We start from the raw sequence: 18,422 nt of genomic DNA on the forward strand, positions 1-18,422 counted from the left end.
AACCTAATTATAAGTGAAAGACAATGATGTAATGCTCTGTTAATACTTCAAATTCCAAAAGACGAGACCTTGCGGGGGGGGGGCGAGTGTTTTGGTGGCAGTAGTTAGGTGAATCAGCTGTGCTAAATAAAAGCTGGTCCTCCACATTTTAAGGAGAGGTAAGGTAAAGGGACCCCTGACCGTTAGGTCCAGTCGGGGACGACTCTGGGGTTGCGGCGCTCATCTCGTTTTACTGGCTGAGGGAGCCAGCGTACGGCTTCCGGGTCACGTGGACAGCATGACTGAGCCGCTTCTGGCGAAACCAGAGCAGCACACGGAAACACCGTTTACCTTCCCGCCGGAGTGGTACCTATTTATCTACTTGCACTTTGACGTGCTTTCAAACTGCTAGGTTGGCAGGAGCAGGGACCAAGCAACGGGAGCCCACCCCGTCGCGGGGTTTCGAACCGCCAACCTTCTGATCGGTTTAGACCACAGCACCACCCACGCCCCAATTAAGGAGAGGCAGCTCTCTGCAACCACTATCATGATCTGCATATTCATCCAAATTCCAGGGTGCCAGATCACCCCCAAAATTCATCAATTTAGTGTTATAATTAAAGTTTGATTAATCTGTGCCAATCACTAAAACCCCTGGATTTACTTTATGCCTATAACCCAGGCCAACTTGGCATAGCTGCTAAAATGGACCATTAAGCAGGGGACAAAGGCTGATGATGAACCATCAAAAGGTGAGATGGCCAGACAAGGTCAAATGGGCTCCTCCTCCAGCTGTGCATGTTAGTGGGCAGGGAAAAGGTTTAGGTTTCAGCTTGAACATAGGCTGAAGGAAATCTGTGCAAGGTTTGAAAAGCAGGGGAGAAGGGAGTCCTACAGAGCTTCTGGTGGGCTGGCTGGAACAGAGACAGGCAACAAGACTAGTTCCTGCTGCTCCTAAGACAGGAGCCAAGAATAATATTGAGATGTGTATGCTGGAAACCCCTGCACTGTCGACTCAGGTTGTATTTATGTATGTAAATAAACCATAGTTCAAAAATACAGTGAAAGTCTCCGCTGTGTCCAAAATCCAAAGCAAACACGAACTCTGGGAAAGCGCCAAGACCCCTGGAATCTCACTTGTTCACAGCTATGGCACACTGAGTCGATATTTTAACAGAGATATCCACCATGACACCAAGATCTCCTTCCGGGTTAGTCAATGCCTGGATCCAGTAAGATCCAGGATGCTGTGAACAAGTGTCTACTTGAACAATGGGGCTTCTGCTGCTTCTCCTCTCCCTGAGGGTTGAAGGACCATCTGAAGCAGATTTTGACAGCATAGAAAGGAGGGGAGGGAGAAGAGAAACTAAAAGTCTCATTTTGCAAGCGGCCACACCCACATTGGATATCACCTCTATGCATTGAATCATGCCAGTGTAGACTAAAGGATAATTTGTTTTTATGCCTACAAATTGAAGTCACTATTCACCTGGAATACATTTCCTACACTTCTCTTTTGCTGTATCAAAAACAAAGGGCCTGTTCTTTCATAGTGTATTTCATACACATTTATGCTGTTTACTACAAATCTTGCGAGCAGATGAAAACTATAAATAATCTAACTATAAATTTGCAGAACTCTACCTTGCGGGTGGCGCTGTGGGTTAAACCAGAGCCTAGGGCTCGCTGATCAGAAGGTTGGCAGTTCAAATCCCCGTGACAGGGTGAGCTCCCGTTGCTCGGTCCCTGCTCCTGCCAGCCTAGCAGTTCGAAAGCACGCAGTGCAAGTAGATAACTAGGTACCACTCCGGTGGGAAGGTAAATGGCGTTTCCGTGCGCTGCTCTGGTTCGCCAGAAGTGGTTTAGTCATGCTGGCCACGTGTCCCGGAAGCTATACGCCGGCTCCCTCGGCCAGTAAAGCGAGATGAGTGCTGCAACCCCAGAGTCGTCTCCGACTGGACGTAATGGTCAGGGGTCCCTTTACCTTTTTACCTTGGCAACTAGTACAGTGGTGTCTTGGTTCTCAAACAGCTTGGCTCCCAAACACCGCAAACCTGGAAGTGACTGTTCCGGTTTACGAATGTTTTTCGGAAGCCAAACATCCGACACGGCTTCTGCTTGAGTGCAGGAAGCTCCTGCAGCCAATTGGAAGCCGCACCTTGGTTTTTGAACCATTTTGGAATGGATTAAGTTTGAGAACCAAGGTACCACTGTAATAATTTGTTCTTTGTCTCGGCAGTCTACTGGCTTTTTCTCTTTATCAGAGTTTTCCACAAGGATCAAGCACCATCAACCAGTTTTCCCAGGCTTAGTGAAAACAACCCTCTTCCGTATTCCTAGAACATCTCACCTCAGTTTCACAGAAATAACAGAGCAGCACAATACAAGAATAAAAAGTTGCTGAGAATAAGGAATTTGGCGAGGGATTTGGAAAAAAGAATTGAGTGAAGGAAGCCAGAAACTCACTACCGCTCAGCAAGTACAAAATCTGTAGATTTTATCCGCCACACAGCAAGCACAGGATGAAGACGCCACAATCAAAATGTGAACATTTCTCTTATTTATTCAAAAGCTAGGGTATGACAAAGAGGGTTAAAATGCAGTATGCCACCTTTTTACATAAAGGGGCTTGACGATCTATCAGAGACTTGTTAAAGTGTCTCCCTTTTGAAAAATGCTCACACACACACACATAACCATTAATATTTTATACACAAATGTTTATTTCTCAAATAAACAGCCCCTTTAAACACAAGGAATGGAATCTAAATCCTCATCAAGATGAATCCAAAATGAAATCTTTCCAGTACTCTGTAAATCACTGCTCTTGGTCACTACTGGCTTTAACATCAAAATCAACAAGGACATGTTATGTAAAAATCATGCTACTGGATTTCTAAAGCTCTGCGCCTCTGATCCGCTCTACGGTGATCTGCGGTGTCTTAAAAATTGTACATCACCAGATCTGAACCAAGTGTGGAATAGCTGTGCACTAAACACAAAAAAAAAAAAGAATGAGAAATAAAATTACAAGACATAATCGAGTTCATAACGAATGTAGGTGTTCTTTTCGTCATTGTAGATTCGTGGGTAATGTGCTATTAAAGCATCCTGTGAACCAATGTAGATGGAATTGTAGATCTTCCAGTACACGTCTCTGACTTTTCTGGCAGGGTGAAACAAACCCTAAGAAAATAGAAGTAGGGGAATTAAATCACATTTCCAAGGTGTCCCCCCCCCCCAATTTGTTTAAAAGAAATGACAGTTTATCCATAGGGAGCCACAATCCTAGGCGTTGCAAAGGGTGTTCACAACTAAATATATACAAAATGGGGATACCTCTCCCCTCTTCTAACCCTCCCTGCACCCCAAGAAACTTGCAAGCTGCTGAAGCTCAACATTTTTAAAAACATCTTGTATAGTGGAGCACAGAGGACGGGAGTAGCAAAAAGTCACACTGCAGATGCATAATCCCCTCACATCCACCCAGAGCTCTCCCCCATAACAACCTGAGCAATCTTTAGCTCAGCTACAGCACAAATCAAATGTTACACTGATTTGTGACTATTTTCAGCTAATGATTTATCAAGGCTTCCTAAATACGATGCTTCAAGGCAAGTCATCAGGAATGAGCTATGGCCTAAAATAAAAAGGTGTCTTATAATTAAAAAATTCCAGCAGTCATTCTACTGCTACAATTGTATTTCAATAGTTCTTAATATGTCAAAGAACTCCCCTGCCTTCGTTAACTGTTTTATGGTCGTGCAATATTTAACCAATGTTTTTCCTTGCCTGATTTATTCAGGCGAGCTTATGGTGTTTGTTCATAGAAGTCACCTTGAGAACGCGGACAAAAAATGTGATACGGGATTTATTCCAAAGTCTGCTCACAAACCAAACATTTTTACTTAAGGAAATTTACCTGTAAACAATATTGTAACATTCGGCAAGGTCCAATAGCAACCCTCAGTCCTTCCAGCGCTCCCATAACTGCTTGGATGACATGGGGCGATGTCTCAAACACATTGGGCCACACGTAATTCAGTAAGTGATTCAAAGAGTCTTCGCAGCCAAAGCCGTATACTCCAAGCGACATATGTTGTACTACAGCACTAGCGGTTTGTCTGTGAACAAGGTCCCTGAAAAGGAAATTGCATAGACGTGTTTAGGTTTGGTTTTTGCCAGGCTGACAGAATGTATGTTACAATATGACTATATGTTGGAAGTTAACCTATTTTGGTGACATTTAGCTTCTTAAAATCACTGTCCATCCTTTTTTCCCCCTGCTGCACTCATCAATAGATTCAACTCAGTATGTCTGGGTGAGAGCCACAATCGTTTTAGATACTTCTACGCTGCTTCTTCATTTCGGCAACTCACAATATTAATAAAAACCAACCACGTTAAAAGCAGTAAAATTCACACAACGGTGTAGAGGAAAAGCACGAAGAAATAAGCAGGCAGCTGTAACAATCAGGAAACATTATTTTAAAAAATGAATAAGGGAACAATTAAACGGCAGAGGCCACTTAACCATGTGAAGCCTTGGAGAATAACCTGGCACCCAAATGATAATGCTGGTACCTCACAGATTTCCTCAAACACCACCAGCTTAATCTCTCAACTCTGAGAAGGGCCTGATTTTAAAGATCTAGCAAGTTCATGTGGGAGTTGGTAGGCCTTCAAACACTCTAGCCCCAAGCCATTTAGAGTTTCATACATTAACACTAACACTTCAAATTGTACCCAGAAACAGATCCAGTGTTGATCTTGCTAAAAAAAAAAATTAGTAACAGGCTAGCAGTTGGAACAGTTCCCAGAGTCCAGGAGGGGATAAATTCAGAGTGGCTTAACTACTGCCTCCCTGGGCAGATGTTAATCAACCAAAAAGAGTAGAAAAGTGGAAAGTTATGCTACACCAAGCGCCATCTTTTCCAGCCACAGCTATGTAAATGAAGTTCAGCCAAGCAATGTGGCAATTGTTTAAGCTTGCTATATGTATACTGAAGAGAAAGAGGCAGGGATTCTAAACATCCATCCCTCCAGGGAAGGGGAAGGCACTTGGGATCCAGGAAAATCAGTCCTACTCCAAACTGGTGGCTCACACAGGCAGTTTATCACGTATTCTGGTCAATTTTGCTTTTACAAATATTTCCAGTGTTTGCTTATTATATGCCTAGAAAGCAAGTCAAGTCTTGTGTCCGTCCCCCATTTAAAATTCTCCAGAAGAAGTGCATCAAATGAAAGATGAAGACGGTAGCATAAGCCTGGGGAGGGGGTTTTACTTGCCTGTCCATTAAAGCATCTTCAAGCAATGGGGTTACAGCATAAATGTAGTCCTTTCCCATTTCTCCAATGTACTCAAAGAGGAAGGAAAGTGATTTTAATACACCATTCTGGACATTCAGTTCTGGAACTCTGTATTCATTCATGAGCGCAGGAAGCACTGTGAAAGGGGAGCAGGTTTCAGCTACAATAGCTATTGCTACTGTTGTACACACTCTGTTTTGTCTTTCTTGGACTTTCAAATTATTTAGCAGCGTCGCCAGCACATCGTGTGGTCTGGAAGAAGAACAAAGCATTTAAAAAAGTTAAAATAAAGGAACCATGGCACCCACAGACTAAGTCCCTTGGGGTAAGGCCTCTCATACTTGCTCCTTGTAATATGTAATGCACACATATTATCAATTAAAAAGGTATAAATGCAGCATCGAATTTTCGATTGGATTTACATTTTGTGGGTTTGTAACTGGTTATACCCATTGTTTCTCCAGTTTTTTCATTCAGATGCATAGCTCAAAAGGATCTAGCTCCCCCTTTCTTTGCAGTTGTGTTAACTTTTCATTCTCCAAACCCCAGACACACATGACTGACATCGAGAAGTACTGAAATAAACAGACTTAATTACTTAAGTCCATTAATGTCAATGGGCCCAGTCGGAGGAGGTTAAAATCACCCTGTATGTTGGGAAACGGGATGTTAACACTACTTCAGAGAGGGAGAAGTACTGTATTTTTCTGTGTATAAGACATGTATTTTTCTGAACACAAAATTAAGAAATCAGGCCAGAACCACCCACACCCGAATACCTGTGCATTCACCATTCATCTATAAAACGATTTCCCAATTTTAGACTAACTTCTTTTAGCAAAAAAACCTGTCTTGTACACAGAAAAAATACGGTAGATTGTGCCGAGCTGTGTGTTTATACAGTAAGGGAAACGCTTACCCAATAGCCTTTGCAATATAACCAAATGTGTTCACAGTTGCTCTTCGGATGGCTTTCTTGTGAGCTTTTAGCAACTCCAGCAGTTCAAAGCAGATTCTCATCCACTCTCTTGCAGAAACATATTCTGCCCCCCTGGATAAAAGAGAGAGGAACAGTATTTTTTAATGAAGAAAAGGAAGTTGAAACCTTTTACACAAACACCTAGATCCGCAAGATGTAGTTGCACTATTTATTTTGGATTGAACATTACAGCAAATGTTGAGGTACTAATAAGTGCAAAAGAAATTACAGTACACACATATATAAAAGATACTCTACACAATATAGACCTGAAGGTTAACTGTACACTTAACCACAACAAAAAGTCATTTACCTGTCTGCAATACGCCCAACCAGGTCAATACAATTCTCCTGCACTTTTTCATGTCTGTTCTTCAAGATAGGTGTGAGCCTTGGCAGCAAGTCTTTAATCGGAGGGGTCATTTTGTGCATACCTGTTCAACATAGAAAAGGATAGCTTGAGCCTCAATTTCCGTCCTTCCAAATTAAAAACTCACTTTGTTGTTTTTGTTATAAAAACTACACTTACCTATGACGTTCACGATAGCTTTAAGTGCTCCGAGAATACTGCCCAATACTTCAGGGTATTCTTCACCCAGGTACTCATATAATACCACACCCAAGTGTCCCATCAATTTTTCCTATGAACAAAAAAGAAGAAGCAACAATAGCTTGTAATCAAACGTTTCTAGACACAAAAGCAATGTTTAAGAGAAGTGATAAGGAAAAGTATCTACCTCCTGACAAGTCTTCATGACAACTGCAGTACGGGATATCAGGTCAGCAGCTTGCTGCCTTACTTTGGCCGACTTGTTGTTCAAACGCCACAAAACCGTACCGCAGATCTGGGGCAAGTACGGTTTAACTCGCTTGCCGAGAGCATTGACCACTGTTCCAAATCCGTTCAACATCACGGAGTCCTGTTTAAAGGAAGTTATAAAACAGAATGTCTTAGTATTGTCTTGTCACCAACATTGGAGGTTATTTGACTTTCCTAGCTTCGCTGTCTCGTTCTGATAGGCTAGGTTTTGACCTCATGTACATTTCTCATAGGGACGCGGGTGGCGCTGTGGGCTAAACCACAGAGCCTAGGACTTGCCGATCAGAAGGTCGGCGGTTCGAATTCCCGCAATGGGGTGAGCTCCCGTTGCTTGGTCCCTGCTCCTGCCAACCTAGCAGTTCGAAAACACGTCAAAGTGCAAGTAGATAAATAGGTACCGCTCCGGCAAGAAGGTAAACAGTGTTTCCATGCACTGCTCTGGTTCGCCAGAAGTGGTTTAGTCATGCTGGCCACATGACCCGGAAGCTGTATGCCGGCTCCCTCAGCCAGTAAAGCGAGACGAGTGCCGCAACCCCAGAGTCGTCTGTGACTGGACCTAATGGTCAGGGGTCCCTTTACCTTTTTACCTTGGCAAAAACTAGTACAGTGGTGTCTTGGCTCTCGAACGGCTTGGCTCCCGAATGCCGCAAACCTAGAAGTAACTGTTCCGGTTTAGGAACGTTTTTCGGCAGCTGAACATCCGACACGGCTTCTGCTTGAGTGCAGGAAGCTCCTTGCAGCAGTGCAAGTAGATAAATCGGTACTAATGGTCAGGGGTCCCTTTACTTTTTACATTTCCCATGACTTGACAGTCAAGCACAATTTCAGGTATCAGCCCTGAACTCTTGCATCATCACGCCAGCAGAATGGTAAAAGCTGATTTGAGCCCCAAAATGGAAAAAAAAACAATTCACCATTGGCAGCTGCTTAGTAGGGACTTATACTGAAGTGGGTTTAACTGACACGAGCATCACAAGTACTTCAGTATCAACTCATTCAAAATCAAAGACAGGAAGGAACTTGTGGCTGCAGCCTGAGTACTTTCTCTCTCCATCCAGATGACTGTTGCCAGTCATTTGTTGGGCTGGGAATAAAACAGTGTGTGGGCTCTGTCAGGTATCTCCTATGGCCCCCTAACAACTAAAGGGATAGCAACTTTTATTACCCACAGAGTCCCAAATGACTTCTGGGAATGTTTGTTGGGCTGTTTTTGGGCAGATGGGCTGTTTTTGAGCATGGACTATGTTACTGGTAAATTTTTAAATCTGAAGTCTTGATTTTCCCTTTCCGACACAATTATTATTCATTATTCTAAACTTAACCCCGAATAGAAATTATGAGTGTTTCCATATACCTCTGTGGTCTGTTCTTGGAAGGCATACAGGATACCATCGATAAGCTGTTCTTCCAGCTTGTGGTCAATATCAGCTGCTCCCAGATTCCCCATGATTTTCTCAATCGTCTCCATAACCATCTTCCTGTACTGCTCAGCTTCATCTTTCAGATCATCCACAATCCTGGAAATAATTTCCGCTGCTCCAACTTTGTTTGCAAGCTCCACAGTTGTGTCAACCAACTGAAACAGACAATTTTTATTTTATTTTTTGAATAAGCAAGTTCCATACCACCCCTATTCTGTTCCCCCAAAAAGAAATAGAAGCAAAACTATGTTTTAGGGATAAAAAAAAAGAGTTTGGGTGAGCGTTAAAATTAGGTTTTGGGAGGTTGCTAGTATGCAGGAAATACAGAAACTTCAGGGTTGCTATTGGTGTAGGCCCTATAGATTGATCTGCAAGCAATGGAAAGTTTATTTACTAATAATTCTGCATGGGTAACTTACAACCCGCTCCTATGCATATTTACCTGGAAGTAATTGTTATGTTCAAAAAGGCTTACTCTTAAGACATATGCATCGAACTGCAGTCCTAAAATTCTATTATTGGTGGCATCACTACTATAGTATATGTGAGTAGCTGAAACACAGCATATCTGAGCTGAATATTCTCACTGAGTAAGAACTGCCAAACTTTATGCAACTTGAAGTTTGTATTAAAACTAGCAGTAGTGTAAACATGGTTCTTTTATTGTTTTAACCACACTGTCCATCATTTAGAGACTAAGGTGTGAAGTGGTACACAAATGGCTGAAATGAATAATAAGGCTTCCAGTAATCCACCCAGAATTAGCATTTATGGTTTCTTCTGAAACTGCTTTATAACGGTACAAATATTGCTTGTTTCCAACACACTTCCAAATCTATTCAAAGCCTTCTCTAACTAAGAAGCCAACAGTACCTGTCTGTAATTCCTTCTGTCCAGTGCCATTCTGTGCTGCCAAAAGTGCTTGAAAAATGGGGGCAGAATCTCTGTCTTAATGTAGTTTGCTTCAACACCATCTGTTCCACAGCACTGCTTTACTACCTGGAAGGAGAGGAAACAGCCAACATGAATACCCTATTTCTTCTTGAGAAAAAGTTAGGAAAAAAGTTTCATTATACCCAATTCCAAATAGACAAAATGATTCTGGAAAAGCAGTATGTAAAAAACCTGTCTTATAAGGCAACTAATTAAAAAATGCATTCAACAGCATGACCCAGGAATCTCCTGATTCAAAGCACAGCTCAAGCACAAACTTATTGGGCTGATCTTAAGCAAGCCCCCATTTCTCCTGATCTCAGTATTCCTTTCTGCACTATGGTGAGACTATTACCTTTCAGGATCCATGTCTATTTCATATTCTCTCATACACTCATACACACACACACACACACACACACACAGTGTAATTAATATATATAGTATAAAAAATATTATATAAAATATTACACTTGTTTTTATTAACAAGTTAAAATTGACAGTTACCAATACATCTCTCCCAGCACATGGAAGTGTAACTTTCTTTGTGATTTGCATACATCCAACTCTTTAAAGCCTCAAATAACAATCAGGAGATATTACATTTGCATACCTTCAGCACAATCTTTTTCATTTCTTCATCAGGCGACTGGAACTCTCTGATAAGGATCAACATTACTTCCCTGGTATAGTAATTGGCGTATTCTGCATCCATAAGTGGAATAAGGTACCCGATAGCTTTCAAGAAGGCAGCCAGACCCTGATGGTACATAATTTTAGAAACATGATTAAAAATCAATAATATCCAGGCATGTTCTCTTAAAAATGAGCTGATTGAGGCAACTCAGGCTTACCTTTCCTCTGTGCTGGCGTATACCCTTCCACAGGGGCTTTAAAACAGAGTCAAATGATTCTATGCCGTAGGGAGTTGCTGCCTCAGCTAAAGCAGCAATAGCCAAAGCACTGATGGTACGTACTTTCTGCTGCTCATCCACCAAGCCTGCAAAACAAACACATTGCTCGTTTCACCTTGCAGAGACACAACTGAGGTGACGTCAACAGATATCAGGGCACAACCAACACATTTCAGGTGATACCCAGTTGTGGCAGTCAGCTTGCACCACAGTAGGCATTCTGTGAACAGGAGTCCCTTCTTAGTACAACACAAGTGCTGCACACAGTCTTGTGCTTGTGAGAGAGACTGTGAACCCCCTGGCACAACTGCAATTCATTGACAGTTTAGCTTTGTGTGCTACCACCTGTGCAACAATGGCAACTCTCAAACCTTTTCGGGCAGACATTAAATTGGATCCCACCCTATGCTTACCAAAACCCGCACAATTCATGTTAAAATATTTTTGGAGCTATAAAGCAACGTCTTGAGAGACCTCAGCAAGTCAGTGAGAATATCCAAAATCATCCCAATCCTACAGCTTAATCCAGTGGTGGTAAGCCTTTGGCCAAAGGGTGTCACAAATCTACACCCCACTCTGAAGTGTATGACTACAGTACTTGACCAACTTCCCAGGTCTTGGTATAGCTTTAGTCTCTGGTCTAAAGAGGTCTTAACCTGAAGAGTAGCACAAGCCCAAGAGGCAAACAGGACTGCAAACCTAACTTCAGCATAGCCTCCAATCCTAGTCTCCTATACTGCAGGCTCGTCTACCCATAGCTTAACTATTTATCTGTATAGCGTTAAAAGGCTCAAGACTGATACAAACTCTTAATTAATATCTTTTTTTTAAAAAAGAAAGTTGTAAAATTGATGTTATCTCCACCACCAAGTACACACTACATTGGTATGCCAGCTGCTAAAAAGGTGAAGGGACCCCTGACCATTAGGTCCAGTCGTGACCGACTCTGGGGTTGTGGTGCTCATCTCGCTTTATTGGCCGAGGGAGCCGGCGTACAGCTTCCGGGTCATGTGGCCAGCATGACTAAGCCACTTCTGGCAAACCAGAGCAGTGCATGGAAACGCCATTTACCTTCCCGCTGGAGCGGTACCTATTTATCTACTTGCACTTTGACATGCTTTCGAACTGCTAGGTTGGCAGGAGCAGGGACCGAGCAACGGGAGCTCACCCCGTCATGGGGATTCGAACTGCCAACCTTCTGATCGGCAAGTCCTAGGCTCTGTGGTTTAACCCACAGCGCCACCCGCGTCCCTCCTATGCCAGCTGCTAGTCACTTGCAATACTGTGATAACCAGAATGCACACTTTGCTGATGGAGCTAAAGGTAAGATGCATTTTATGAACAGTCCAAATTCTCCTCTCTGCATTTTGCTTTCATACACCCAGCAGACTTTACTGCAAAGAGAAAATCAAAGATGCTCCGATACAACACTGATTTGTTATATGACCCATTAACAGCATTCACTTAAAACTCCCCTGCTTTAGGACTTGAACGCTATGCAATTTTACATCTACTTACCATGCTCAATAATTTCAACCAAACTTCTGAGATGAGGTAAAATGGCACAGCCCATAAGAATAGCAATTTGCTGCACAATCTTGATACCAGTGTGCCTAGCTTGCCAGGACTTCTTGCTTTTACACACGGCTTTTAAAAAAGGCAACAGAGATGGAATGCCCAAAGCAGAGGCGACCACAGCAAAGGCTCGAGCCGTTGTGTTACGAACATATTCATCCATGTTATCGATATCAGGTCGCATAGTGGAAATCATAGTTGCCAGTCCGGCAGCCTGAAAAGACAAAATAAGCAAACAGGCTGCTATTGCTGACTTGCACAAAGCATTTGTACAATCTAAATTCATGATCGGGTAAGGCTGTGCTCACTTTTCAAAGCCATAAAGCAACAGTATCTTGCCTCTTCACAATATGCAGTCAGATTGGCTGATACGCTTATTATGTTATCCCAGGTCAAGTTTTCAATCTCTGCTAGTATTAGCATAATAAAAAGAAAGAATTTATGGTGTGTTTACCTTAGCCAAGTTGGAAATAATTTCTCTGCCTTCTACCCTGGCGTAGTAGTCTTCATCAATCAGCAACGGTTCAATGACCACAAGAATCTGAAAAGGGTTAAATGAAAGTTAAAACACTTAGGTCTTATGCAAATACAGCTTTAAAACTATGTTAACTTCAGTAGTAGCTAAACTCAAGAATGAGCTTCATAGAGGTTGAAGGTTTCACGCTTTCCAATTCCAAAGAATCCCTCATTTGCATTTATTTAATCCACATTGCAATTCTCTGTTATCCTTCTACTTTGGTACCTGGCACTAATAAATTAATGCTAATAAGGACCATTCCTACTTCCAAAAATAATATTATAGCTGTGGCAGCTAGAACTTAAGGAGCTAAGTTAATAAATTGGAATTCAAAATTTAAACACAGCTACCTGAAGGGCACCAACAGTGTTTTAACAACACAGCTTTTTTCTACATTTAATTGTGGAAATAATATATTTATAGCTATGAGCCTACAACACAATAGGGAGTGCAATCATCTGTTATTCTGAATATATACATCACAGGCTTACATTAAAATTATGTCATTCAGAATGGAAGTACTAAATTCCAGTGAGACAAACCTTGTGGACATATGGTCGGACCAGGTCATCTAATTTGTACAAGATTCTGTCAATAACTTTGACAAGCAAATGGCGTTCTTGGTCTTCAAGAGTTGGTGACATCAGCAAGGGTAAAATCTGGTTGAACAGCGGGCCTGCCCCAAATTCGCGAGCTTTATCAGTAATCTGTCGCAAAGCAGCCTATGGAAAAGGGGAAATGCAGCATAACATTAGATACAGTCTGCTCTATTCATTCTAAAGCCCAGCAAGTCAAAAAATTAAAATAAAGAGATATGTCTCTATGGCATTTAATGCTCCTTGTTTTTAGACATCTTTCGAAGATTCATTTTACTGACAGGCCAGGCCTTTTCTGTAGAATTGGAAGGAACCCTAAAGGTCCTCTACTCCAAGCCCCTGAAACACAGGAATCTCAACAAGATCATAAATGAATTTTATGCGACTGGCAAGCTGCATATGAGATTTCTGTTTTTAATCTTTGTTTTTATTTTTGCTGTACACCACTTAGAGGTTTTGTGCATGACTCAGCTGTATAAGTATTTTTCTAAATCAACACAGCCACACTCTTCTAAGCAGTCTTTAGAAGCACTCTTCTAAATATTTTAGTAATGATGGGTCTTGGAACCAAAAATGCTGTCCAGCTCCGGCAAGAAATTATAAAGTGAGCCTATATAACATAATAATAATAATAAAATTCAGTCATAAATTGCAGGGCAAACACAAGACAAAGTGAGCATAAACAGTGGATGTAAGAGGGGCAGTGATCTAACTTACCTTCCTCATGGGAGGGGTGCCATTCTTAATCTTCAAAAGCAATTTCATTATTTTTCTTTCTTTCTGTTCCTCTGGACTGAGTGTTGATTCGTCAACATCAACCTACATTTAATTACAAGTACGTTGGTTAATAGACATTTAACACCAACCTCCATACAGTGTAAGAAAACAACACAGACAAGCCAAAATCTCACCAGTAGTTTATCAAAATACTGTATGTCATCTGGTTTTAGGAAAGGAAGATTTCCTGAGGGCTGGTCATTGACACTCTTCATGGTCCTGTCTTCAGTTTGCATGTGGAATCCAGTCATGCCGCCCAGAGGTGTTGGCGTCGCTGTAAGTTTACGAGCTGGAGTACGGATAGGGACATAACCCGCTGGAGGAGGGAGAACCTAAAATGAAAAGGTTAAGTGTTCAAACCAATCATCGGAGAGATTAATTTTTTCCCCAAATTTTTAAAAATTGATTTTCCAAAATTCTAAACAAACAAACAAACAAACATAAATCATAACTGAACTTGATCCAATCTTAGTAACATTGTTAAGTGACTTACTCAAATCCCCCTAGCTGAATTTCAGTGTATATCATTGTAACAGTTTTCCAAAACCAATTTTTCTCATAATATTAACTTAATCACTTAACATCTTTCTTTCTTTTCGTTTTAACTTTAAGCATATTATTCTCTAACATCACATGTTTAAATCCTAAACCTATCTGATATTTGCAAGTTTTTCCAATTAAGTTATCTTAACATATTTAAGTACATAGTCTTTAAATTTCATCCATTCTTCCTGGTACTCCTCCTCCTTCTGGTCGCGGACTCTTCCAGTCAGGTCAGCTAGCTCCGATTAAAATTGCTAAACACAAACAGCTATGTGCCAGCTGGCAACCATACTGCCCCCAACTGGCTCAGAAGTGGCAATTTACAGGCTGCTGCTCACCTGAGCAGCACCACTTTTCAAGAGTCTGCTCAGGAAACAACTCTGTCCAATCTGTTGGATCTCAGCCAGTTGGCATCATCTTTCTCAGCTTCTTGGAGGAGCCCCAGAAGAATCCTGTGCGTCAGTGCAGAGGCCTCCTTAATGTCACTGGGAAAATGAGGTGCTGCGAGCCAGCTCTAAAATCTTGCCCAACTCTCACGTACTGAATTTAGCGTGCTCATCTTCCAATTTTGTCTCTACTTAAGCTGCTCTGGAGGGGATGACACTGGAGACCCTGAGCAGCTTTGCCAAGGAGAATTCAGCACCTCAGACTGAGAGCACTGACCATGGCTAGTGTGAACTAAAGATGAAGAGTTTGGATTTGATATCCCGCCTTTCACTCCCTTTAAGGAGTCTCAAAGCGGCTAACAATCTCCTTTCCCTTCCTCCCCCACAACAAACACTCTGTGAGGTGAGTGAGGCTGAGAGACTTCAGAGAAGTGTGACTAGCCCAAGGTCACCCAGCAGCTGCATGTGGAGGAGCGGGGAAGCGAACCCAGTTCACCAGATTACGAGTCCACCGCTCTAACCACTACACGACACTGGATCTCCAAAAAGAGTGTGTGAGAGAGCAAGTAATTCTAAGCACAAGGGCTTTTTAGACTGCTTCTCCCTTAAGAGCACCTCGCTCTCCAGTGCAAGCTGCTTTTGAACTGAACCAAGCTATACAAAGAAGGTTCCTCTGTGTTAGGCCCAATAGAATCACAGAACCATACAGAGATGGAAGGGACCCTGAAGACCATCTAGTCCAATCCTCTGCAATGCAGGAATATGCAGCTGTCCCATATGGGGATCAAACCTGCAACCCTGGCATCATCAACACCATGCTCTAACCCACTGAGCTATCCAGGTTCCCATGGTTAAGTTTAGGAAACGGCTGGATTCCATCAAGTATTTTGAGACCATTCATGGTAGATTTTTAAAAGCAAAATAATAAAGGGATCGCTCAAGGTGCAGGCACAAAAACTATTAGGTTACTACGAACGGAGAAGATACATCAGTCAGGTCCTGATTCACAACATGCAAAACATATTCAAAACATAGGTCCGTTCCTGAACAAGGCACATTAAAGTGAAGGAAAACATTATCTAAATTCATACTAATCCTGCATGTGATGGTTTGGGTCCATCTGCTTACCCTGTATCCCTCAGGAAACATGGCATCAAGTTCTTCATCAGAAAGGGGCCTATTTCTCTCATCTATTTCTCTTTCCCACCGCCAAGCTTGGAGCTGTTCAGGAGTCATGCTCATGATGTGACCTACGTTGAAATCAACAGATTATGCTGTTAACTGCGTCAAATGATCTCCCTGTTCAAATGCACGGCGAAACAAGCAAAGGCATATATACATCATTATCGCACACGGCCAAATTTCAAGCTCGAATTATTTAAGCAGACACGCATTGCACGCCCCTTTAGGGAGAAGCAGAGTAAGCTTAAAAACCGCTTTTCTATTTCATTAGGTCGTTGCTGAGTTCCATGTTTTACGCTTGGGCTGTTAAAAAAATAATTCAAGCATACCTGGTGTGGGGGTCGCCATGTTCATAGCTGGTGTACCAATTGGTGTTTTGCCGGGGGTCAACACAGGGGTGCTCCCGCCCATCTGGCTTGCAGGCGTTTCATCCCAACGTGATTTTCTTTTGCTTGCCCCAGGGGTTGGGGTTTCGCCAATGGAATCGCCACCTCGATCAGTACGAGGTGTTTCAGCCCAACCACTCCCATGTCCAGGAGTATCTGTAAAACAAAACCCACTTGCTTCAAACTGATTCCAGTGTACAGAGACAGATGATCTATTCTGAAAGTGAAAACTCACTGCAGGTTCCAAGAACCTTTTCAAAACTCTTACTTCCCCAAGATGTTCAAATGCAATCATGAACAATGTTACTCGCAAATAAGTAAAGCTGTATTAGTTATACACAGCTTTGCTGAGCAATTGCAATCCTTTTATTAGCTTTTATTTCAGAGATCAAGATTAAAATAAGTTTCTTTAAATAAATCTGAGGGGCTCCACCTGCGAAAATGGAAGTTTAATTTTGTCCCCTTTGGTCAGAGGACACACGCATCTAACAGAGAATTGACATTCTTCTTAGTAATTGACATTCTTCTTAGTATTAATAGTAACAAAGGAGACTGCTACCTGGGAAAAACATCCAGTACTCTCTTGAATGCATAGAACTTCTTGAAGTTCTTTGGATTTGGCCTTAGAGTTTCATGTACATTGACAAGCAAATAACAGATCAGGATGATAAAAATACCTCTTTCTGTTTTGGGAGTCTCATCCCATCGATTTTTCCGTGCGCTGGAAGTTGCACCTCCGTGGCCTGGTGTTGCATGCCCAGGAGTATCCCCACGCCCAGGTGTTGCAGCTCCTGCTGGTGTATGGCTAGGAGTTGGATCCCATATTTTAGATCCAGGTGTTGCTCCAGGTGTCTCACTACCCTTTGCACGGCCAGGTGTTTCATCCCATCGCAAAGATGGAGTATGTCCAGGGGTCTGAATAAAACAAAAAAACAGGTGTTATATTGCACTACTTGCAAAAGTACTTAAGATTGCAAAATACTTGGGAATTCACATCAACTATCAGGTGCAGATCACTGGTTGTCTTTTTTTTTAACCCAGCAGGTATTGTCATTCACCTTTGTGGCTTTTATATATTCCACATTAGAGCATTACACTGATTGAGAGGTCCTAAGGCAACCTGGTGCCCTCTTTTTGAACTACAAATCCCATCAATCTCAGCCAATTGGACAGCTGAAAGGCACCAGGCTGGGGAACACTGCTATATGTGCCTGGTTTGTATGAAAGGGGAGGCAAAGTGCTGGGGACTCTACCCTCTCCATGGAAATCTGTGAAATGGGTGAGCATACCATGCCATCCATACTACCTAACTGTTCTCTGTGCTGTAAGCCAGGCGTGGCCCAAGGGTCACATGGCAGTGGCCCTTGAATTCACAAAGTAAGAAAAAAGGACAGCTCTAAATACAGCAAAGGCTCGTGAAACTCCAGGACTCAATGACTTGAGACAAGCAGCCACTATCATCACAGCCTTACCTCGGCTTGATCCCAGTTAGATAATTTCTTCGGTGTGGTGCCAGGAGTCTGGTCAGCAGTCTGATCCCAACGCCGTTTGCGTTTTGATGGTGGCTGGGACGCAGCACCATTGACGACTTTAAGTTCGCCGGCCTTAGCCTTTTCTGCTAGTTGCTGCCTAATTTCCCTCTGTTAAAAGATAAAACAAATAAATGACTTATTCCTCCAATACTATCAGCTTAAAATAAATTCCACACTCCTGTGCTAGTGGAGCCTTTTCAAATCTTTTGATCTACACTTTTATTTGCATTTTTGTCAACCTGAAAGCTATTCAGTTGGCTATCCCCTAACTGCAATCTTTTTTTCTTTCTTTTTTGATGCTATAACTTAATTCTGCAGATAAGCATCTGCCAATTATTAATGTCAAATAGTTTAGCCAAAAATATCAACAGGCTACACTGAACATGACGTACTCACAATATTCCTGATCCTCCAAACCATGGCATGCGCTCCCTTGCTCAGACTCCCTAACTTATATATTCCTGCTTAGTGCAAGCAATCCTTTGCCATTACGTCTGAACTGACAATAAATTGGTTTCTTCCCGCTCAACTGGATCTAAGCATGGGATAGGAGGAAGGAATCCTTGACACTA

At 42.2% G+C, this 18,422-nt stretch overlaps 1 protein-coding gene across 5 annotated transcripts in view; it reads right to left on the reverse strand.

Moving 5' to 3' along the window:
- Positions 1–2,522: 2,522 nt before the first annotated feature.
- SF3B1 (splicing factor 3b subunit 1) overlaps positions 2,523–18,422 on the reverse strand; it is a 28,594-nt gene continuing 12,694 nt past the window's right edge. For 3 of the 5 annotated variants that reach the window (XR_014551280.1, XR_014551281.1, XR_014551282.1), the window contains 6 exons: positions 17,791–17,958; positions 16,996–17,233; positions 16,262–16,474; positions 15,879–16,000; positions 13,956–14,153; positions 13,812–13,863 (listed from right to left, as the gene is read on the reverse strand). Coding sequence is in view for 2 of the 5 variants with exons in the window: in XM_083626281.1 (XP_083482407.1) it covers positions 3,007–3,165; positions 3,902–4,118; positions 5,269–5,541; positions 6,209–6,340; positions 6,582–6,702; positions 6,798–6,909; positions 7,006–7,188; positions 8,443–8,664; positions 9,383–9,508; positions 10,056–10,202; positions 10,297–10,442; positions 11,875–12,145; positions 12,386–12,472; positions 12,991–13,170; positions 13,762–13,863; positions 13,956–14,153; positions 15,879–16,000; positions 16,262–16,474; positions 16,996–17,233; positions 17,791–17,958 (3,417 nt within the window). In the remaining 3 variants the exon portion in view is untranslated. Of the gene's footprint in view, positions 3,166–3,901; positions 4,119–5,268; positions 5,542–6,208; positions 6,341–6,581; positions 6,703–6,797; positions 6,910–7,005; positions 7,189–8,442; positions 8,665–9,382; positions 9,509–10,055; positions 10,203–10,296; positions 10,443–11,874; positions 12,146–12,385; positions 12,473–12,990; positions 13,171–13,761; positions 13,864–13,955; positions 14,154–15,878; positions 16,001–16,261; positions 16,475–16,995; positions 17,234–17,790; positions 17,959–18,422 lie in introns of those variants that run through there. The other 2 variants (XM_083626281.1, XM_083626282.1) reach the window with 1 other exon arrangement.

The sequence above is a fragment of the Podarcis filfolensis genome, assembly GCF_964270895.1.
Source record: "Podarcis filfolensis genome assembly, chromosome: 1".
NCBI classification, from domain to species: Eukaryota; Metazoa; Chordata; class Lepidosauria; order Squamata; family Lacertidae; genus Podarcis; species Podarcis filfolensis.